This window comes from Oncorhynchus mykiss, chromosome 15 (assembly GCF_057628025.1).
Source record: "Oncorhynchus mykiss isolate SJ-2025 chromosome 15, ASM5762802v1, whole genome shotgun sequence".
In the NCBI taxonomy this organism is placed as follows: Eukaryota; Metazoa; Chordata; class Actinopteri; order Salmoniformes; family Salmonidae; genus Oncorhynchus; species Oncorhynchus mykiss.
In genome coordinates, this window is record NC_143036.1 from 14,040,330 (window position 1) to 14,064,048 (window position 23,719).

General features: G+C 46.8%; 1 protein-coding gene across 2 annotated transcripts; it reads left to right on the forward strand.

Annotated features, from left to right (window-relative positions):
• Window positions 1-613: 613 nt before the first annotated feature.
• On the forward strand, window positions 614-23,436 carry LOC110489612 (armadillo repeat-containing protein 3). 2 transcript variants are annotated; one of them, XM_036943735.2, is made up of 18 exons: window positions 614-773; window positions 996-1,044; window positions 1,141-1,258; window positions 1,510-1,635; window positions 1,826-1,894; window positions 2,014-2,189; window positions 2,287-2,481; window positions 2,687-2,870; window positions 4,054-4,206; window positions 4,290-4,398; window positions 10,086-10,335; window positions 10,501-10,637; window positions 10,824-10,992; window positions 12,372-12,472; window positions 18,577-18,675; window positions 18,966-19,166; window positions 19,357-19,519; window positions 19,605-20,128. In XM_036943735.2, exons 2-18 carry the CDS (start codon window positions 997-999, stop codon window positions 19,809-19,811), a joined length of 2,505 nt encoding a protein of 834 aa, XP_036799630.2. In that variant the 5' UTR covers window positions 614-773; window position 996; the 3' UTR covers window positions 19,812-20,128. The 2 variants fall into 2 exon arrangements, with proteins under 2 accessions (XP_036799630.2, XP_036799632.2); XM_036943737.2 differs by lacking the exon at window positions 19,605-20,128 and adding an exon at window positions 23,262-23,436 and having other exon boundaries at window positions 629-773.
• Window positions 23,437-23,719: the final 283 nt, after the last annotated feature.

Genomic DNA, 23,719 nt, shown 5'->3' on the forward strand with positions numbered 1-23,719 from the left:
TATATATATATATATATATATATATATATATATATATATATATATATATATATATATATATATATATATATATATATATATATTTTTTTTTTTACAACTTTTACATTCCTAACGAAAATAATATAAAGGACGACGGCGTACATTTGCCATGGTACCCAAAAGTACTCAAAAGTACCCAAAAGTACTCGTTACATGTTGAATGCTTAGCAGGACAAGAAAATAAATACAATTCACTCACTCATCAAGAAAACATCCCTGGTCATCTACTACCTATGATCTGATGGACTCACTAAACACAAATGCTTAGTTTGTAAAGGATGTCTAAGTGTTTGAGTGTTCCCCTTGCTATCTGTTAATAAAAAAACAAGAAAATGGTGCGGTCTGGTTTTCTTACATTTACTTTTGATACTGAAGTATATTTTTGAGATTACATTTACTTTTGATAGTTAAGTATATTTAAAATAAAATACTTTCAGACTTTTTCTCAAGTAGTATTTTACTGGGCGACTTTCACTTTAACTTGAGTCATTTTCTATTAAGGCATCTTTCCTTTTACTCAAGTATGACAGTTGGGTACTTTTTTCCACCACTGTGTAAATCTTTCTACGTCTGTCTTCCGGTTTCAACCACTAAAACCTCGTGGTATCTGTCGCCTAGCAACGAAATGTCAACTTTAGTTTCCAAACAAACATTGATAACCTTAGCTAGCTAACAAGCTAGCTTAAAACCTGTAGGTTAGCTAGGTACTGACCGTCCGCAGACTTCAACAACAGGTAACAAAAGGTTATTTATTCAAATGGCTATAAGGAAGGTCATCATTATTACCTAAAGCCACCTCGTTTGGACGTCCAGTGTAATTAGCACGCTCTCTTGCAACGTTGCCTGTTCTGTGTAAGCCTGTTCTTGCCAAGTTGACACCCACGTAAACATTGACAGCATGTAATAATGGGTAAATAAGTTTGCAAAAAAAAAAAGGTGTGGCTTTATTGTTTCAGGATGGGGAAGAAAGTGAAGAAAGAGAGTGAGCCTCCTTCTAAGGATGTGGTAAGAAGATGAAGATAATATTGCTGTTGTGATGAGGTCAATTTAATGAGTCGTCAAACGCTCTCTGCCTCTCTCTTTTCTCTCTCTTTTCTCTAGTTTGACCCCTTGCCGATTGAGAGTAAGAAAGCAGCCACTGTGGTCCTCATGCTCAATTCCCCCGAAGAGGAGGTTTTGGTTAAAGCTTGCGAAGCCATCCACAAATTTGCAGAGAAAGGTATTTTTTACCATTGATGTTCATGTTGGTGAGAGAACCAATATCATAGCCATATGGTATAATTTCTTCCAAAAGTAATCACATTATCGGAAATAACTGGACTGTGGAAAGCAATGTAATGAAGGTGATATGTTAATTTGAACCTGGACCAAAGCTTGGGAGCAGCTTATCTACTGAGCATAATGCCATCTCTTGCTCTCTCTCTTTATGTCTCTCTCTCTCTCTCTCTCCCTGTCTCCCCCTGGTGACAGGTGATGAGAACAGGAGTTCTCTGCTGGGGCTAGGGGCGGTGGAGCCTCTGTCTCACCTCATCTCCCACGAAGACAAGTTAGTCCGCCGCAACGCTTTCATGGCCCTGGGGGTCATGGCTGCCAACAGTAAGGACCCCTCCCCTAACTACTGCCGTAGGACAGTAACTACTGATTTAGGAAGAGTAACACAATGCACAATGCAAAATCAGTTGTTTAGGGTCGGTCTGGAGTCTGTTCACAGTCTGTTCACATGTGACTGAAGACAATATTGTGGCCTTAAACTTTGAGTAACTTCTGTTTCTGTTCTCTTTGAAAGGCGATGTAAAAAGACTTCTGAAGAAACTGGATGCCATTCCTTCTATCATCAGAAAGCTGTCACCTGAAGGTATGCTCTGGCTGGATGTTCTCAAGTATCAATCATATATTAAATCATTGTGACATTTCTTTGTATCTGCCTGTCTGTCTATATCTGTGTTTGTGTTTATGTGTGTATTCCTGTGACAGAGGATGTTGTGGTCCATGAGTTTGCCACACTGTGTCTGGCCTCCCTGTCGGTGGACTTCAGCTGTAAGGTCCAGATCTCGGACCAGGAGGGACTAGAGCCGCTTATACAGCTTCTGTCCAGCCCTGACCCTGATGTCAAGAAGAACTCTGTGGAGACTATCTGCAATTTGGTGCAGGTGTGTGTGTGTGGCTGAAGGGGCTTGAACCCTAGTTCCCTGCTCGCCACAAGACTGTGTTAGCCTGTTGAGCTAAAGCCCCATGTTACATGTGTAGGACCTCCCCAGCCGCGTGGCAGTGTGTGAGCTAAATGGCGTCCCCCCGCTCCTGGAGCTGTTGAGATCTGAGTTCCCGGTCATCCAGCAGTTATCCCTGAGGACGCTGGTGGTCGTAACCACGGATACCGACACACGAGCCACCTTCAGGGAGGAGCAGGGCTTTGACAGGCTGCTGGAGTTCCTCTGCAACAAGGTCTGTGTGGCCCAGAACTACCTGGGTCAAATATATTTATCAGATACTTGGAAGTACCTGTAAATTATTTGAGATGCTCTTGATCAAGCTTGCTAGCTCGCACTTTTGGGACCACTCTATTGAATTCATTCTACCGGGTAAACAAAATGAAGCGTATCTAAAGTGTGAAGGAATTTGACTCCTGCCTTGTGTTTGTGTCCTGTAGGAGTTCAGTGATCTGCATGTAGAAGCCCTCCAGGTGTTGTCTAACTGTCTGGAGGACAGAGACAGTCTCCAGCTGATCCATGAGACTGGAGGTCTCCAGAGGTTACTACAGTTCATCACCACTCCCACCCTGCTGGACATACAGACAAACGCTGTCAAGGCCATCTCCAGGGTGGCTCAGAGCTGTAAGGGCTAACTAAGTGTGTTTGTGTGTTTGAATGTTTAACCCTTGTGTGGTGTTCATGTTTTTGCTATTCACCCCAATGTTCACAGGTCTGATGGACCCACAACATTTTTAGTTTTTTTTAGCTTCCCTCTGTTCCAATCTGGGTTCAGCGCCATCCAGATGACAAACGCGTTGTACACCGAGATGTCCAAGATGTTGAAGAATATCACAAGTGACCAGCGTATGGTTCTTCTGTTGCAGCTGTAGCCAGTCACTAGCTTGTCTAAATTGTCCACCCCTCTCTTTGTGGCAATGTAATGCATTATGATTTCTGTTTTTTGATGTTCCTGGCCACATATTCTCCCATCCCTATGCAGCGTACTCATATGAGTACCACATTTCTGCTTTTCTTTGGCACGTAGGACACTAGGGATGTGTCGGCCTTGAACACAAACTTAGAGGAAATGATAGGCCTGTTCCATGTATTCAACAGCTAAGGTGGGAGCTCTGGCTTGTTTTTTCCTACTGTTCCTACCATCGTCAGCTTCCTCTTGAGGAGCTCTTGTCCCAGCTTGTGCAAAGTAAAACAAGTTATTGCATGTGGCCACAGAGTCACTGTGTCACTTCCAGGACAACCCGCAGCACTTGGTTCTTTTCAGGGGCTCCACTTGCAAGTTCCACACATATGATGAAGCAGCATCACAGGCAGCCAAGATCTTGATTCCATATTTTGCGGGTTTAGACATTATGTACTGCCTGAAGGGGCAGCGGCCCCTAAATGGCATAAGCTGCTCATCAACAGTAACGTTGGGCCCAGGGTTGTAAAACAGGGGAAGGAAGTCCACCCACTTGTCTCACACTGACCTGATTGCAGCTAGCTTGTCTCTCTGGAGCTGGTCTGGTGTCTCTGTTATCGAAGTGGATAATCCTGGAAATAATGTGGAAGTTTTCCAGAGACATTGTTGCACGGAAAAGTTCTCTGCCAGTTTCTGCATCCCACAGGGATTCAGTGGATTCCCCATTGGATCTGAAAACACCAGCAAGGATAAGAACCCCAAAGTATGCCTGTAAATGAGTTTGGGCCATTCCATCTATCTCTCTATATCTCTTATCTATCTATTGACTCTATCTATCTCTCTGTGTCTCTGTCTCTCTTCTCTCTCGCTCTCCCCCCTCTCTTTTTCTGTCTCTCTGTCCCTCAGCAGAGAACCGCAAGCTGCTCCATGAACAGGACATCGAGCGGTCTCTGGTGGAGCTGCTGTCTCTAGAGGGTGATAGTTTGAGGACTGCTACCTGTCAGGCTGTCGCTGTCATGAGTCTACACCTGGCCAGCAAAGACGCTTTCAGAGACCTGGGTGAGACACACACACACAGGCATGTGCAAACACACACCGACACACACCCGTGGCCCCAACCCTAAACTGTCCTTGTGTTCCAGACGGTATCCGTGCGGTGGTGCAGCTGCTTGGTAGTGAGGGGGGCGAGGTGAGAGAGGCAGCAGCCCAGGCCCTGTCTAGCCTTACAAGCAGCAACCAGCTCAACTCATAGTGGGTTTCACACACACCTAATGTACTATATAGCATTCTCTCTCTCTACCTCTCTGCCTCTCTCTCTACATCTCTCTCTCTCTCTCTACATCTCTCTCTCTCTCTCTACCTCTCTGCCTCTCTCTACATCTCTCTCTCTCTCTCTACATCTCTTTATCTCTCTCTACATCTCTCTCTCTCTCTCTACATCTCTCTCTCTCTCTACATCTCTCTCTCTCTCTACCCCTCTGCCTCTCTCTCTACATCTCTCTCTCTCTCTACCTCTCTGCCTCTCTCTCTACCTCTCTGCCTCTCTCTCCTCTCTCTCTTTGGGCCCATCTGTATGAATTCCTGATGTTGTACAGCTTACTGGGCTGTGACTGTTTGGTTGTTTCCATGTCTGTTCTTTTGAGGAACAACATAATTTGGCTGTGATCAGACCGAGGTGTTAGTGGCTTGACAGTGAATGAGCTGAGAGAGGAAGGGTCAATGTCTGTAATCATATAGTCTACTGTACTGTGGCCAAGAGGTGAGCAGTAGGTGAATCTCCCCAAAGAGTCCCCCCTGTAAACTACCATTAACAAAGTACAGACCCAGGCTTCTACAGAGCTGCAACAGATCCCTTCTGTTGTTGTTGACGGTGCTGTCACTGTTTCTATGGGGGAGATGAAGACAGTTAGAGGCACTATGGCCTGTAATAAAGCTGTCCCCTCATGTGGTCTGTCACTGTTGTTTCTATGGGGGAGATTAAGACAGTTAGAGACACTATGGCCTGTAATAAAGCTGTCCCCTCATGTGGTCTGTCACTGTTGTTTCTATGGGGGAGATTAAGACAGTTAGAGACACTATGGCCTGTAATAAAGCTGTCCCCTCATGTGGTCTGTCACTGTTGTTTCTATGGGGGAGATTAAGACAGTTAGAGACACTATGGCCTGTAATAAAGCTGTCCCCTCATGTGGTCTGTCACTGTTTATATGGGGGAGATGAAGACAGTTAGAGACACTATGGCCTGTAATGAAGCTGTCCCCTCATGTGGTCTGTCACTGTTTATATGGGGGAGATGAAGACAGTTAGAGACACTATGGCCTGTAATAAAGCTGTCCCCTCATGTGGTCTGTCACTGTTGTTTCTATGGGGGAGCTGAAGACAGTTAGAGACACTATGGCCTGTAATAAAGCTGTCCTCTCATGTGATCTGTCACTGTTGTTTCTATGGGGGAGCTGAAGACAGTTAGAGACACTATGGCCTGTAATAAAGCTGTCCCCTCATGTGGTCTGTCACTGTTTATATGGGGGAGATGAAGACAGTTAGAGACACTATGGCCTGTAATGAAGCTGTCCCCTCATGTGGTCTGTCACTGTTTATATGGGGGAGATGAAGACAGTTAGAGACACTATGGCCTGTAATAAAGCTGTCCCCTCATGTGGTCTGTCACTGTTGTTTCTATGGGGGAGCTGAAGACAGTTAGAGACACTATGGCCTGTAATAAAGCTGTCCCCTCATGTGATCTGTCACTGTTGTTTCTATGGGGGAGCTGAAGACAGTTAGAGGCACTATGGCCTGTAATAAAGCTGTCCCCTCATGTGGTCGTTAGATCAGGTAGTGTTCCTGTGTTCACATTTGTGTCCCCACAGATGAGCACATTTCACTGGGCCTGGAAATGGCACGTCTCTTCCTCAAGGGTGGGGAAGATCTCCTCTGAGTAATATGAGGATTCTGGGGCGGTTATATATTGCGCAAAGAAACACATATTTTTCTGTCAGTACTAATTATTTTTTCAGTTTTAACCAAATGTGATATTTGCCCATTTTGAGGGGATCAATTAGATGTTGTAGTTGGGATTTGTACCAAATGATCATCAGTCCTCCAGAGTCTCTGCCTCTATTGACAGAGCTGTGCTTTTTTGTTACGGCACAATTACCTCTCTTTAGCCTGTGGGACAGTGAGTGACAATGTCAGCCTTACACCATGTCTCCTGCAGAATGATGATGTCAACATCTTTAAGGTTTTTGTTGAACTCCAGTGCTAAACTCTTCAGTCCAAAGGTTGATGAGTTTAGGCCCTGAATGTTCCACATGCTAACTGATAGGTTGATGAGTTTAGGCCCTGAATGTTCCACATGCTAACTGATAGGTTGATGAGTTTAGGCCCTGAATGTTCCACATGCTGACTGATAGGTTGATGAGTTTAGACCCTGAATGTTCCACATGCTGACTGATAGGTTGATGAGTTTAGGCCCTGAATGTTCCACATGCTGACTGATAGGTTGATGAGTTTAGGCCCTGAATGTTCCACATGCTAACTGATAGGTTGATGAGTTTAGGCCCTGAATGTTCCACATGCTGACTGATAGGTTGATGAGTTTAGGCCCTGAATGTTCCACATGCTAACTGATAGGTTGATGAGTTTAGGCCCTGAATGTTCCACATGCTGACTGATAGGTTGATGAGTTTAGGCCCTGAATGTTCCACATGCTGACTGATAGGTTGATGAGTTTAGGCCCTGAATGTTCCACATGCTGACTGATAGGTTGATGAGTTTAGGCCCTGAATGTTCCACATGCTGACTGATAGGTTGATGAGTTTAGGCCCTGAATGTTCCACATGCTAACTGATAGGTTGATGAGTTTAGGCCCTGAATGTTCCACATGCTAACTGATAGGTTGATGAGTTTAGGCCCTGAATGTTCCACATGCTGACTGATAGGTTGATGAGTTTAGGCCCTGAATGTTCCACATGCTGACTGATAGGTTGATGAGTTTAGGCCCTGAATGTTCCACATGCTGACTGATAGGTTGATGAGTTTAGGCCCTGAATGTTCCACATGCTGACTGATAGGTTGATGAGTTTAGGCCCTGAATGTTCCACATGCTGACTGATAGGTTGATGAGTTTAGGCCCTGAATGTTCCACATGCTGACTGATAGGTTGATGAGTTTAGGCCCTGAATGTTCCACATGCTGACTGATAGGTTGATGAGTTTAGGCCCTGAATGTTCCACATGCTGACTGATAGGTTGATGAGTTTAGGCCCTGAATGTTCCACATGCTGACTGATAGGTTGATGAGTTTAGGCCCTGAATGTTCCACATGCTAACTGATAGGTTGATGAGTTTAGGCCCTGAATGTTCCACATGCTAACTGATAGGTTGATGAGTTTAGGCCCTGAATGTTCCACATGCTAACTGATAGGTTGATGAGTTTAGGCCCTGAATGTTCCACATGCTGACTGATAGGTTGATGAGTTTAGGCCCTGAATGTTCCACATGCTGACTGATAGGTTGATGAGTTTAGGCCCTGAATGTTCCACATGCTAACTGATAGGTTGATGAGTTTAGGCCCTGAATGTTCTACATGCTAACTGATAGGTTGATGAGTTTAGGCCCTGAATGTTCCACATGCTGACTGATAGGTTGATGAGTTTAGGCCCTGAATGTTCCACATGCTAACTGATAGTGATTTCATGTTGCAAAAAGAAAGAATAGCAGTCAGAAATACAGTAACTACTAACTAATAAGTTGTTACGAGTGAAATAAACAGGATAACAGCTAACATTTTTTCTGTTATATATATATATATATATATATAAATATATATATATATATATATATATAAATATTCCTATTCATTGAACAAATAAATTGTAGTACAATAGGTGTGTGTGTGTGTGTGTGTGTTTAGTGCAGATGTATTGGAGGAGCTGTTTAATCTCACTCAATCCTACAGAGTTCTCCTGTCCCCTGGGGGCCTCTGCATAGCTGCGCTGGTCCTGCTGTTGGGCCCTGTGGAGTGGAGGAGGGCCAGTTCTGGGCCGTGGGGCTTCCTCTGGTCTGGTAGGGGTGGTGGTCTGGTGCGGGGTAGTAGGCTGGGCCCGGTCCGGTCTGGCTAAGCCGATGGAAGTGGTGATGCTCTGGTGGTGGGCGGGGCCTGTGGGGTGCGCTGGGTCTGGTGTGGTGTTGAAGGGGCCTGGGGCTCCTTGGTGGTGCAGTGGTCTGGTAGGGGTCTCTGGGTGGTCCTCTGTCCAGTGCGGCATGGGGTGTTTGTCTACCAAGTGCCACGTCCTTTAGAGACTTGGCAAACATCCCTACTGTCTGCTTCCTCAGGTGGGAGTGGTCGTGCAGGTGCTTTGGGGTGATTGTTGGGGTGGTGAGCAATGTGTACGTTCGGGAGTAGGCCACACCCTCTGATGATGTCAGCGTTGACTTTCTGAATGGTACGGGGATGAAAGTCTTTGCAGGGCAGCAGAGTGGAGATGGTGATGTTGGAGAACCACTCAGAGGCCCTCTCTGCTACTCTGTTGACCAGGCTGCCTACTCTCTCCTGCTCCTCTCGCAGGTTGTTGGTGCCGGTGTGAATAATAATGTGGCCTGGTATGCCAAAGTCAGGCTGGGACAGGATGTGGAGTGCATCCTGTGTTTTTGGGCACCATATTTTGCACACCTCGTGGTGGGGGAAGAGTTTAGAGTCAATGAGGATGGCCACCTCAGTGGGTTTTACCAGATTAGTGCGTTTACGGTCTGGGGCTGGAGTACACTCGGCCTGTGTACATGGAGGGGTGGGGTGGGGTGGGGGGGGGGGGGGTGTTAAGGCTGGTGAGGGGCTGCAGCTTCTCTCTGGGAGTCTCCACAGTCTGTTCTCTGTGCTCTAGCACCCTATTGAGGACAGCCAACTCCTTTGCCATCTCCTCCTTTACCTGCACCAGCTCTCTCCTCATGGTGGCCTTGGTCTTGGTTCTGGTGGTAGTCGGCAGGCAGGGGGGGTGGATGGTCCTGCTGTTGGGGTGCCTGAGGTGAGGGGAGAGGTCGGGGTGCTGTCCTTGTCTTTTTTGCTTTCCGCTATCTTCGTTAGGGTGGGAAAGTCCTGCACAACAGAGCTGAGTGCAGCCTCACTGCCCTGGACCATGACAGTGCCGTTCTGATACATGTTTACCGTCAGAAAACTGTTTTCCTGGTCCTTATCGCTGCCCTCAAAAATGTGGATTTGCCTTCCCTTGCAGATGCCTGTCTTTGTGGTATAGCTGAAATCCCTGGTTACAGCTGTACACCAGGCAGTAGTGTGGTCTGTGTAAAATAACAGGTTTGTAACAGTCCTGTTTTGTGAGCAGTCGGCAAACAACGTTTCTGGGTTCTCCCTCAGAATTCTGTTTAAAATTTATTCTTCCTTTCTCTGATTTGATTTCTGCTGGGTATTCAAAAAAAGGGGGGAAAGTCTCTCATTCTGTTGCTGCTAGCGCTGCCTCAGTGGCCATGTTGCTATGGTTACCACCAGTAAACAGTTGAAGCTAGACGGTAAGCTAGTTGACAGATTTGAATTTGGCCAGCTACCACGATTAAGATTGGTCTTTTAGCTCACTCTCTGTCAATCTTTTCCTCCTGTGTTGATCTTCAGTTGTACAATTTCGATTACCTATAGATTTTTTGCTAATTTAATCGTGTCAATCTCGCTCTTAACAACCAAAAAGTTATAACAAGTCAGGAGCTGTTCTTCTGCATGACTTCTCTCTCTCTCTCCATTCTACTTTCTCTCTCTACTTCTCTCTCTTTCTCTTTCTCTCACTACCTTTCTCTCTCTACCTCTCTCTCTCCACCTCTACCTCTCTCTCTCTCTCTCTACCTCTTGTCACTCCCTCAGTGTTATGTATAAGGCAGATGTGATGAGGTCTCACTTTGTGTGTGTGTGTGCATTCATGCGTGAGTGTCTGTGTGTGTCAGTGCTGTCTATGAGGCTGAGGGAGATGAGGGCCTGGTTCAGCAGCTCCATGACGTTATTCCCGGTGCGGTGGCTCACGCTGCGGCCGTCCTCACCAATATGGCTGAACAGGAAGTCCTCCGCTGCAGCATCCTGTCCCACGGGGCCATGGCTGCCCTCCTGGAGCCGCTGCAGTCTGCGGACACACACACCCTGGTTCGAGCCACGCAGGCCCTCGCCGCTCTCGCCTGCGATGCTGAGGGACGGGCAGACGTGAGTGTGTCTTTGTCCGTAGTGCTGGTGTTTCAGACCTGGATCAAATATTTGTCTAATTCTTGAGCTGCACATAGTTTTCCTGGTACAGTGGAACCAATGGAATAGTCCCAAAAGTGCAAACTCCAACTCCTTCCTCTCATTCCATCTCTTCCTGTTGTTTAGCTGAGGAATGCGGGAGGCCTAGTTCCATTGGTCCAACTGCTACGGTCCAATCACAAGGAGGTACGCCGCAATGCATGCTGGGCCATCAGCGTGTGCGCTAACGATGAGCCCACTGCCGTGGAGTTGTGCAAGCTGGGGTGAGTGTGTGTATGTGAATACCACAGATTGCATAATTAAATGCTGTTGTGATTCTAATCTCTAGGGAGGTGGTAGTGTTTTAGTGGTGATCCACGGGAGAGATTTACTAAGGAGCCAGCAGGTGGCAGTATTTCTCTGTTCAATTTATTGTCAGCTCTGAAGGTGTGTGTTGTGTTGTGTATCAGGGCCCTGGACTTGTTGCAGGAGATCAACAGCTCAGCTAACCGTAGGAATAAGTTTAGTGAGATTGCTCTACAAAGACTGCTGGACTCCAACCTGTCTCTGAAATACAGCCTGACCAACACACTGGCCCCCACAGACATCACTGTGGACGGCTTCTACGACCCCGGACAGGTAGAGTTGTGTGTTACATCCTTCTCAGCACTTACATCTCTCTCTCTCTCTCTCAAAAGTGAAATAAACAATACAAATTAACAGTAAACATTACACTCACAGTTCCAAAAGAATAAAGACATTTTCAAATGTAATATTATGTCTACATACAGTGTTATAATGATGTGCAAATGGTTAAAGTACAAAAGGGAAAATAAGTAAGCATAAATATGGGTTGTATTTACAATGGTGTTTGTTCTTCGCTGGTTGCCCTTTTCTTGTGGCAACAGGTCACAAATCTTGCTGCTGTGATTGCACACTAGTATTTATCAAAGTTTATCAAAATTGGATTTGTTTTTAAATTATTTGTGGGTCTGTAATCTGAGGGAAATATCTGTCTTTAATATGGACAACTTTATTTGTATTGCTTTTAATTCATTTTTATCTTATTAACACTTTATTCTAGCTAGCTATTTGTGTAGGTAGCTATCAAGTAAACACAGTGACCATTTGGCAGGAGGTTAGGAAGTGCAGCTCAGTTTCCACATCATCTTGTGGGCAGTGTGCACATAGGCCACCGTAGGCTCTCAAGAGAAGACAGGCTTTCTCAATAGCAAGGCTATGCTCACTGAGTCTGTACATAGTCAAAGCTTTCCTTAAGTTTGGGTCAGTCACAGTGGTCAGGTATTCTGCCACCATGTACTCTCTGTTTAGGGATAAATAGCATTCTAGTTTGCTCTGTTTTTTTGTTTCATCTTCCCAATGTGGTTGTAGAATTTAACGTCTCTTTTCTGTAGTTTGATCATTAGCGGGTATCGGCCTAATTCTGCTTTGCATGCATTCTTCATTGGTGAGCGGACCCCAGACCTCACAACCATAAAGGGTGGTAGTGTTTTAGTGGTGATCCACGGGTTCTATAACTAATTGAAGTATTTTTAGCCAGATCCTAATTGGTATGTCAAATTTTATGTTATTTTTGATGGCATAGAAGGCCCTTCTTGCCTTGTCTCTCAGATCGTTCACAGCTTTGTGGAAGTTACCTGTGGCACTAATGTTTAGACCGAGGTATGTATAGTTTTGTGTGTGCTCTAGGGAAACGGTGCCTAGATGGAATTTGAATTTGTGGTCCTGGCGACTGGACCTTTTTTGGAGCACCATTATTTTTGTCTTACTGAGATTGACTGTCAGGGCCCAGGTCTGACAGAATCTGTTCAGAATATCTAGGTGCTGCTGTAGGCGCTCCTTGGTTGGTGACAGAAGCACCAGATAATCAGCAAACTGTAGACATTTGACTTCAGATTCTCTCTCTGTCTGTCTTTCTGTCTGTCTTTTCCTTTCTGTCTTTCTCTCTCTGTCTTTGTCGCTCTTTCTCACTCTCTGTCTTTCTGTCTGTCTGTCAGGCTCGTTCTGGCCAGAGGGTGTTGACTCTAGAGGATCTGTCTAAACAGCCAGTAAACCAGCGACGGCCTGTCATTGCTATTAACGCCAAACCCCTCGACACGTGAGTATGATTATCCTTCACACCAACCCAACCACATACATAGATACAGTACCAGTCAAAGTCTGGACACACCTACTCATTCCAGGGTTTTTCCGATTTTCTACATTGTAAAATAATAGTGAAGACATCAAAACTATGAAATAACACATATGGAATCCTGTAGTAACCAAAAAAAGTGTTAAACAAATCTAAATCTATTTTATATTTGAGATTCGTCAATGTAGCCACCCTATGAATTAACCCTGGTGTCTGGGTCCTGGGTTTAGGGATTGTAGCTTCTAGATTCCCTCTTTTTTTCTGTGGGCCTCTCTCTGCCCACTTCCAAACTTTGTCCTCCTCTCATTTGCCTTTGCATTGTTGACACTCCCTTCAGTGTGTCTGGTCTGGGAGCCCTGACTCTGGGAGCCCTGACTCTGTCCTCCACTATGCCCCCCTTTCACCTTGTCACTGTTTGTCCAAAACTTCAGCTATGAGGTCAGAATTACTTAGCGAGGCTATTTAAGGACTCTATAGGCTACACATTATAATTGTATCAGTGCCCTCTCAGCCCAGTGTTCGAGTACTCTATCACTACAACTAGTGATAGAGTAGTGTGTAGTGGTGGAGTAGTGGTAGAGTAGTGTGTAGTGGTAGTGGAAGAGTAGTGGTAAGTAGTGTGTAGTGGTAGAGTAGTGTGTAGTGGTAGTGGTATAGTAGTGTGCAGTTGTAGAATACAGTGGGGCAAAAAAGTATTTAGTCAGCCACCAAATGTGCAAGTTCTCCCACTTAAAAATATGAGAGAGGCCTGTAATCTTCATCATAGGTACACTTCAACTATGACAGACAAAATGAGGGAAAAAAATCCAGAAAATCACATTGTAGGATTTTTAATTAATTTATTTGCAAATTGTGTTGGAAAATAAGTAATTGGTTGCACTAGATCTTATGTAGGGACTTGAGAGGGTGAATGCATATGCACGCACCACTTTTCATTGTTTTACATTTTTTGCAACAAGTTATTTTTTTCATTTAACTTCACCAATTTGGACTATTTTGTGTGTGTCCATTACATGAAATCCAAATAAAAATCCATTTAAATTACAGGTTGTAATGCAACAAAATAGGAAAAACGCCAAGGGAGTGAATACCTTTGCAAGGCACTGTAGTACCCTTTAGGCTTGACCACCCTTATCTTGTTGCCTTGCTTAGTTTCCATTGTCTTATTGGCTCAGACATTAGGGCATAGATTATATTGGTGACGTGACATTGCAAAAATAAACTGACATGCACACTCCTAATACAAGTGCATGCCTATGGTGACTATAACTGATTAACTAATGTTCCTGTCCAGGCCTGTGTTGATCCAGCTTTGTACATTCACATGATTTATGCTTACATATGTCTAAATATTAACCCCATATTGATTCTGTTTCACTACTTCTGGGAAAACAGTATAGAAACTTGAAAATCACCAAAGCACTGGAAATTCTCCTGCAATGACGCCCCACTGATGTACCCTCTCTGTAGTGCCTTGCAGTCGGAGGCCGAGCAGTTGCCGTACCAGGCAGTGATTCCCCATGCTCTCGATGTTGCAGCTGTAGAACCGTTTGAAGATCTGAGGACCCATGCCAAATCTTTTTAGTTTCCTGAGGGTGAATAGGCTTTGTCGTGCCCTCTTCGTTACTGTCTTGGTGTGTTTGGACCATTCTAGTTTGTTGATGATGTGGACACCAACTTGAAGCTCTCAACCTGCTCTACTACAGCCCCATCGATGAGAATGGAGGCGTGCTTGGTCCTCGTTTTCCTGTAGTCCACAATCATCTCCTTTGTCTTGATTATGTTGAGGGATAGGTTGTTATTCTGGCACCACCCGGCCAGGTCTCTGACCTCCTCCCTATAGGCTGGTGTGTCGTCAGCAAACGTAATAATGGTGTTGGAGTCGTGCCTAGGCACGCAGTCATGGGTGAACAGGGAGTACAGGAGGGGACTGACCTCGCACCCCTGAGGGGCTCCAGTGTTTAGGATCAGCGTGGCAGATGTGTTGCTACCTACCCTCACCACCTGGGGGCAGCCCGTCAAAGTCCAGGATCCAATTGCAGAGGGAAGTGTTTGGTCCCAGGATCCTTAGCTTAGTGATGAGCTTTGAGGGCACTATGGTGTTGAACGCTGAGCTGTAGTCAATGAATAGCATTCTCACGTAGGTGTTCCTTTTGTCCAGGTGGGAAAGGGCAGTGTGGAGTGCAATAGAGATTGCATCATCTGTGGATCTGTTTGGGTGGTATGCAAATTGGAGTGGGTCTAGGGTTTCTGGGATAATGGTGTTAATGTGAGCCATTATCAGCCTGTCACGCTCGTTATAAGGATCGGACCAAGGCGCAGCGTGGTATGCGTACATTCTTATTTATTTAAAGAATGAACACTGAACAAACTAACAAAATAACAAAACGAAACGTGAAGCTATACAAATGAGTGCTGACAGGCAACTACACATAGACAAGATCCCACAAACACCAAAGGGAAATGGCTACCTAAATATGATCCCCAATCAGAGACAACGATAAACAGCTGCCTCTGATTGTGAACCATATCAGGCCACCATAGACATTCCGGAGCCTCCAGTCCGGAGCCTCCAGAGACGGTCTCCAGTCCGGAGCCTCCAGAGACGGTCTCTGGTACGGAGCCTCCAGAGACGGCCTCCAGAGACGGCCTCCGGTCCGGAGCCTCCAGAGACGGCCTCCGGTCCGGGGCCTGCAACGAGGGTGCCCAGTCCGGGGCCTGCAACGAGGGACCCCAGTCCGGCGAGGGTCCCCGCACCAGAGGTGCCACCAAAGTGGGGTGAGACAGTGGTGGAGCGGGGTCTGCGTCCCACACCTGAGCCGCCACCGCGGATAGATGCCCACCCAGACCCTCCCCTATAGGTTGAGGTTTTGCGGCCAGAGTCCGCATCTTTGGGGAGGGGGGGGGGTACTGTCACACCCTGACCTTAGAGATCCTGTGTATGTCTCTATTTTTGTTTGTTCAGGGTGTGAGTTAGGGTGGTTATTCTATACTCTATTATTTGTATTTCTATGTTTTTTCCGGGTAGGGTTCTCAATCAGGGACAGCTGTCTATCATTGTCTCTGATTGAGAACCATACTTAGGTAGCCCTATTTTTCCACCTGTCTTTGTGGGAAGTTGACTTTGGTTATGGCACATATCCTTTAGCTTCAAGGTTTGTTTTGTAGTGTTTATTGTTTTGTTAGCATCTTTTCTAAATAAAATAATATGTACGCTAACCACGCTGCACCTTGGTCCAGTTCTTTCAACGGTCGTGACATCTGTAGTCGTTTGGGGAGGTTGCCTTAGTGTTCTTGGGCACAGGGACTATGGTGGTCTGCTTTATTATGTTGATATTACAGACTCAATCAGGGACATGTTAAAAATGTCAGTAAAGACATCTGCCAGTTGGTCAGCACATGCCCGGAGCACACGTCCTGGTAATCCGTCTGGCCCCGCAGCCTTGTGTATGTTGACCTGTTTAAAGGTCTTACTCACGTCGGCTATGGAGAGCGTGATCACACAGTCGTCCGGAACAGCTGATTCTCTCATGCATGCCTCGGTGTTGCTTGCCTCGAAGCGAGAGTAGAAGTGATTTAGCTCGTCTGGTAGGCTCGTGTCACTGGGCAGCTCGGCTGTGCTTCCCTTTGTAGTCTGTAATAATGTGCAAGCCCTGCCACATAAGACGAGCGTCGGAGTCGGTGTAGTACGATTCAATCTTAGCCCTGTATTGGTGCTTTGCCTGTTTGATGGTTCGTCAGAGGGCATAGCAGGATTTCTTTTAAGCTACCGGGTTAGAGTCCCGCACCTTGAAAGCAGCAGCTCTACCCTTTAGCTCAGTGCGAATGTTTCTTGTAGAGTAGTGTGTAGTGATATAGTACTGTGTAGTGATAGTGTAGAGTGTAGTGATGGAGTTGTCCTATTGTTAGTGTTTAGGGGGAGAGAGGAGTGGAAGTGGGACTGATGCTGCTACATGTTAAACAGGCCTGCTCTGGTGGAGAGAGAAGCCCAGGGGCAGTTGTCAGGGGCAGTAGTCAGGGACAGTCAACAGAGACAGTAGTCAGGCACAGTCGTCAGGGACAGTCAACAAAGACAGTAGTCAGGCACAGTCAACAAAGACAGTAGTCAGGCACAGTCAACAGAGACAGTAGTCAGGCACAGTCGTCAGGGACAGTCAACAGAGACAGTAGTCAGGGACAGTCAACAGAGACAGTAGTCAGGCACAGTCGTCAGGGACAGTCAACAGAGACAGTAGTCAGGGACAGTCAACAGAGACAGTAGTCAGGCACAGTCAACAAAGACAGTAGTCAGGGACAGGAGCTATAGGGCCTCAGAAAGACAACAATCATGCATGCTTGTTCCATCAGACTCATTAATGAGATGACATTTAACTCCTTAAGGCCTCACCGTATGCAGCATATTCAGAAAGTATTCAGGCCCCTTGACTTTTTCCACATGTTGTTATGTTACAGCCTTATTCTACAATTGATTCAATTATCCCCCCCCCCCCTCATCAATCTACACACAATACCCCATAATGACAAAGCAGAAACAGGTTTTTAGACATTTTCAATATCAAAACTTAAATATGACATTTACATAAGTATTCAGACCCTTTACTCAGTACTTTGTTGAAGCACTTTTGGCAGCAATTACAGCCTTGAGTCTTCTTGGGTATGATGCTACAAGCTTGGCACACCTGTATTTGGGGAGTTTAGCCCATTCTTCTCTGCGGATCCTTTCAAGCTCTGTCAGGTTAGATGGGGAGTGTTGGTGCTCAGCTATTTTCAGGTCTCTTCAGAGATGTTCGATCGGGTTCAAGTCCGGGCTCTGGCTGGATGACTCCAGGACATTCAGAGACTTGTACCAAAGCCACTCCAGCGTTGTCTTGGATGTGTGCTTAGGGTTGTTGTCCTGTTGGAAGGTGAACCTTCACCCCAGTCTGAGGTCCTGAGCGCTCTGGATCAGGTTTTCATCAAGGATCTCTCTGTACTTTGCTCCGTTCATCTTTCCATTGATCCTGACTAGTCTCCCAGGCCCTGCCACTGAAAATTATTCCCACAGCATGATGCTGTCACCACCATACTTTACCATAGGGACCGTGCCAGGTTTCCTCTTGACATGAGGCTTGGCATTCAGGCCAAAGAGTTCAGTCTTGGTTTCATCAGACCAGAGAATCTTGTTTCACATGGTCTGAAAGTCCTTTAGGTGCCTTTTGGCAAACTCCAAGCTGTCATGTGCCTTTTACTGAGGAGTGGCTTCTGTCTGGCCACTACCATAAAGGCCTGATTGGTGGAGTGCTGCAGAGATGGTTGTTCTTCTGGAAGGTTCTCCCATCTCCACAGAGGAACTCTGGAGCTCTGTCAGAGTGACCATCGGGTTCTTGGTCACCTCCCTGACCAAGGCCCTTCTCCCCTGATTGCTCAGTTTGGACTGGCGGCCAGCTGTAGGAAGAGTCTTGGTGATTCTAAACTTCTTCCATTTAAGAATGATGGAGGCCACTGTGTTCTTGGGGACCTTCAAAGCTGCATAAATGTTTTAGTACCCTTCCCCAGATCTGTGCCTCGACACAATCTCGGAGCTCTACGGACAATTCCTTCGACCTCATGGCTTGGTTGTTGCCCCGAAATGCACTGTCAACTGTGGGACCTTTATATAGACAGGTGAGTGCCTTTCCAAATCATGTCCAATCAATTCATTTTAACATAGGTGGACTCCAATCAAGTTGTTGAAACATCTCAAGGATGATCAATGGAAACAGGATGCACCTGAGCTCAATTTCGAGTCTCAAGTAAAGGGTCTGAATACTTGTGTGTAAATAAGCTATTTCTGTTTTTTATTTTTAATACATTTGAAAACATTTCTAAAAACCTATTTTTGCTTCGTCATTATGGGGTATTGTGTGTAGATTGATGAGGACTTTTTTTGTTTAATCAATTTAAGAATAAGGCTAACGTTTCAAGTGGTCTAAATACTTTCCGAATGCATTGCATATCAATGCATGTACAGTATGTGCTTGGAGATGTTTTTGTCGTCTGACCAAAAGGAGAAAGGAAGTGTGTGTAACTGTACTGTACCTGTCCTGCAGGGTGTCAGTCGATCAGTCAGAGGAGAGACAACAGGACAGCCCCACCGAGACTCGCACTGCATCTGTACTCAGCAGCAAGGGCTCCACCAGGACCCCCAGGTGTGTGTGAGAGAGAGACGAAGAACACGAGAGAGGGTGTGTGTGTGTGAGAGACGAAGAACACGAGAGAGGGTGTGTGTGTTAGAACTGAAGTACAGTAAATCAAATCAAATGTATTTGATAAAGCTCTTTTTACCCAGCGGAAAACCACAAAGAGAAAACAAGTCAGATTTAGAAGCACATTGGAACCTGGCTCTGTGGGGTGGCCAGTCCTCTTCTGGCTGTATGTATCAATAGGACAGGTAAAGTGGCTGTCTCTTTCCTTTCTCTTTCACACTGTCTTCCTGTAGTAAAGGGAAGAGTAAAGGGCGGAAGGAGGACGAGAAACTGAGAGATGAGGATGAGAGTAAGCCCCAGCAGGAGGTAGCCACGGTAACAGAGAAGCCGTGGATGCTCCCGTATGATGCTGCGTTCCACGCCCTGGTTACCGAGGCCACCAAGACCATCCTCCCGCTGCACGTGGAGAGTGAGCAGTACAGCGCCTTAGCCAGGTCAGAAAGACAGTACTTAAATAACCTACAAATAATCAACTGACAACCAACACACAACCTCAAATGACTAACACACAACTAAGAATAAGGTACCCAAAACTAACACAAAACCCCACTAACAGGCAGTTCCTTTATCATTGGTTGTGGCTGCTGCCGTTCAGCCCCTATCTGCTGTGTGATTGGCTGTTAGGCTGGTGAGTGAGGTGATGGGCGGGGCGGTGGAGGTGGACAGACAGCATGACTTCCTGTGGGAGCTCCACCTCAGTGAGCTGCGCTACGAACTACAGTCCAACATCATCCCCATCGGACAGATACGCAAGGGAACCTACTACCACAGGGCTCTGCTTTATAAGGTGGGTAGTGTACTATCTCTTTCCTCTCTTTCTCTTTATCGCTCTCTCTCTCTTATTCTAGTCCCTAACTCCTCTCTCTCCTCAGGTGTTGGCTGACCGTATAGGTGTGAGTTGTAGCCTGGTGAGGGGGGAGTATAACAGGGTGTGGAATGAGGTCCTTCTCTCAGTTGGGACGCCCCACTACCCAGGGTGCCAGCCCCAGCCCAGAGCTCACCTGGTGGACCTCATACACCAGCCTGGCAGGCTGCTGAGAGCCAATACACCCCATGCCAAACAATACCAGACTATATAACCACACGTTAAAATACACTTCATAACTACACAATACCAGACTATATAACCACATGTTAAAATACACTTTATAACTAAACCATACCAGACTATGTAACCACATGTTAAAATACACCATACCAGACTATATAACCACATGTTAAAATACACTTTATAACTACACCATACCAGACTATGTAACCACATGTTAAAATACACCATACCCTGGGAGGCTGCTAAGGTCCACCACACAACCCCAAGTTATACAATGCCAGACTGTACTGTACTTTGTAAACAACACTAGACCTTATAAACTGTCTGATCTAGACTGTGCAGCTATCCCATTCTTTCTTTGTGCTGAGTTATTTTACCCAGAAGACACTGTTACCATTTAAAGTATCGCATGGATTTCTGATTCTCAGCATCTTGACGTTAGTAAAGTTGGGTAATGTCTTGTCAACAAAACACAGATGATGTTGAAACATCTGTGATTATTGGGCAAAATACATTAGAATTTAGTTCTGAATGTTGTGCATTGACCTTTTGACATGGGTCCATAGTGTGGTAGGATGGGGAGTAGCACAAGGTCAGACTGGCCACTGATCAACCAGTCAGTCCCTCTGCAGGCAGGGAGTGCTCATTGGTTGTTTTCAAAACTATTGAACAAAAATATAGTATAATATAAGTTCATGTAGTCGTAAGGGGTTTGAGGCAAATAGTCATGTGAGTGACTCTTTTGAGATATTCCCCCCCCCCCCCCCCCCACTGTAACGATTGTCCTCTTCTTCTGACGAGGAGTAAGAGATGTCAGACCAATGCGCAGCGTCGTAAGTGTCCATAACGATACTTTATTGACATGAACACCAAACTACAAAATAACAACGTGAAATACCGAAACAAACAAAACAGTCCCGTGTGGCACAAACACTGACATGGAAAATAATCACCCACAACTCAAAAGTGAAACCAGGCTACCTAAGGATGGTTCTCAATCAGAGATAACGATATACAGCTGCCTCTGATTGAGAACCATACCAGGCCAAACACAGAAATCCCAAATTATAGAAAAAGGAACATAGACAACCCACCCAACTCAGGCCCTGACCATACTAAACAAAGACATAACAAAAGAACTAAGGTCAGAACGTGACAGTACCCCCCCCCCCCCAAAGGTGTGGACTCCGGACGCAAAACCTGAACCTATAGGGGAGGGTCTGGGTGCGTGTCTGTCCGCGGTGGCGGCTCTGGCGCGGGACGTGGACCCCACTGCACCATAGTCTTTCTCCGCCTCTTTAACCACCTCCGTGGCCTCTTTAAAGCTGCGACCCTCGCCGCCGACCTCGGACTGGGGACCATAGCCACGGGTCCCGAATGGACGAGAGATTCTGGCAGCACCAGACGGACGGGAGATTCCGGCAGCACCAGACAGGCGGGAGACTCCGGCAGCGCCAGAGTGACGGACGATTCCGGCAGCTCCTGACTGACGAGCGGCTCTGGCAGCTCCTGGCTGACGGACGGCTCTGGCAGCTCCTGGCTGACGGGCGGCTCTGGCAGCTCCTGGCTGACGGGCGGCTCTGGCAGCTCCTGGCTGACGGGCGGCTCTGGCAGCTCAGGACAGACTTGCGGCTCTGGCAGCTCAGGACAGACGGGCGGCTCTGGCAGCTCAGGACAGACGGGCGGCTCTGGCAGCTCAGGACAGACGGGAGGCTCTGGCAGCTCAGGACAGACGGGAGACTCTGGCAGCTCAGGACAGACGGGAGACTCTGGCAGCTCAGGACAGACGGGAGACTCTGGCAGCTCAGGACAGACGGGAGACTCTGGCAGCTCAGGACAGACGGGAGACTCTGGCAGCTCTGGGCAGGAGGGAGACTCTGGCAGCTCTGGGCAGGAGGGAGACTCTGGCAGCACTGGACAGGCGGGAGCACCTGTAGGGAGGAGGCGGAGAGACAGCCTGGTGCGGGGGGCTGCCACCGGAGGGCTGGTGCGTGGAGATGACACTGGATAGACCGGACCGTGAAGGCGCACTGGAGGTCTCGAGCACTGAGCCTGCCCAACCCTACCTGGCTGAATGCTCCCCGTAGCCAGGCCAGTGCGGCGATGTGGAATAGCCCGCACTGGGCTGTGCTGGCGAACCGGGGACACCATGCGTAGTGCTGGTGCCATGTACCCCGGCCCGAGGAGACGCACTGGAGACCAGATGCGCTGAGCCGGCTTCATGGCACTTGGCTCACTCTAGCCCGGCCGATACGAGGCGCTGTTATGTACCGCACTGGGCTATGCCTGCGCACCGGGGACACCGTGCGCCTGCCCGGTCCCTCTCTCTCCACGGTAAGCACAGGGAGTTGGCGCAGGTCGCCTACCTGACTTCGCCACACTCCTCGTGTGCTCCCCCCAATACATTTTTGGTGCTGCCTCTCGGGCTTCCAGCCACGCTGCCGTGCTGCCTCCTCATACCACCACCTCTCGGCTTTCGCTGCCTCCAGCTCTGCCTTAGGGCGGCGATACTCTCCAGCCTGTGCCCAGGGTCCCTTGCCATCCAGAATCTCCTCCCATGTCCAGGAGTCCTGAGATTGCTGCTGCTGCCCGTTACCACGCTGCTTGGTCCTTTAGGGGTGGGTGATTCTGTAACGATTGTCCTCTTCTTCTGACGAGGAGTAAGAGATGTCAGACCAATGCGCAGCGTCGTAAGTGTCCATAACGATACTTTATTGACATGAACACCAAACTACAAAATAACAACGTGAAATACCGAAACAAACAAAACAGTCCCGTGTGGCACAAACCCTGACACGGAAAATAATCACCCACAACTCAAAAGTGAAACCAGGCTACCTAAGGATGGTTCTCAATCAGAGATAACGATATACAGCTGCCTCTGATTGAGAACCATACCAGGCCAAACACAGAAATCCCAAATCATAGAAAAAGGAACATAGACAACCCACCCAACTCAGGCCCTGACCATACTAAACAAAGACATAACAAAAGAACTAAGGTCAGAACGTGACACCCACAAATCTTGAATTTGGCTACTATTTATTCTCTCTGTTGGAAATAAGACAATTACTCTAACTATTTCATGTCTTGTGACTGCTCAACATTTTTACAAAATGTCATGAATCATTTTGATTGGTTAGATTTGGATCTTTAGTATAAGACATGTACAGTATTTCACAGAACCATCCTGTCCAACAACAAAATAAGGGATTGGCCTAACTCTCAGTCGATGTTCCTTATCAACTCTGACCTATATAATATATCATCTAGTAAGGGCATTTGTCGCGTTCAAGACAACTGGCAACTCAGGGGGGAAAAAAACTAGCTCAGACTAGGAAAAATCGTTTTGAATGGTCATCCAACTTGGAATTTATCCCTGTGTTTCTTGTCTCTCTGTGCCAGTTTGTCTTGTATGTTTAGTCAAGTCAACCAGCGTGTTTTTCCCGTACTCCTTTTGCTATTCTCCTTTTTCTAGTCCTCCCGGTTTTGACCCTTGCCTGTTTCTGGACTCTGTACCTGCCTGCCTTGACCACGAGCCTGTCTGCCACTCTGTACCTCCTGCTCTGATCTGGTTTTGACCTTTTTGCCTGTCCACGACCATTCTCTTGCCTACTCCCTTTGGATTAATAAACACTGCAAGACTCCAACCATCTGCCTCGGGTCTGCATCTGGGTCTCGCCTTGTGCCTTGACAAGAGGTCCGACTTTCAGACCTGAAGATCACTGACATCAAGATTTGTCCTCGTTGTTTTCATGGTGCTTTCAAGACAACTGGGAACACGCAAAAAAAAAAACAATGTCAACTCATGATGTCAGTGATCTTCAGGCTGGAAAGTGGGCGTTCTTTTACCCAGAGAATAATTGTTGTAACGTTGAGAGAAAAGCTAGCAGATTCATTACTGTCAGGGCTCCACCATTAACACACAAAAAATAT

Coding starts and splice junctions, on each gene's coding strand:
- LOC110489612 (XM_036943735.2), top strand. CDS start 997: ATGGGGAAGAAAGTGAAGAAAGAGAGTGAGCCTCCTTCTAAGGATGTG. Junction 1,259..1,509: donor CCACAAATTTGCAGAGAAAG/GTATTTTTTACC, acceptor CCCTGGTGACAG/GTGATGAGAACAGGAGTTCT. Junction 19,520..19,604: donor ACAGGGCTCTGCTTTATAAG/GTGGGTAGTGTA, acceptor CTCTCTCCTCAG/GTGTTGGCTGACCGTATAGG.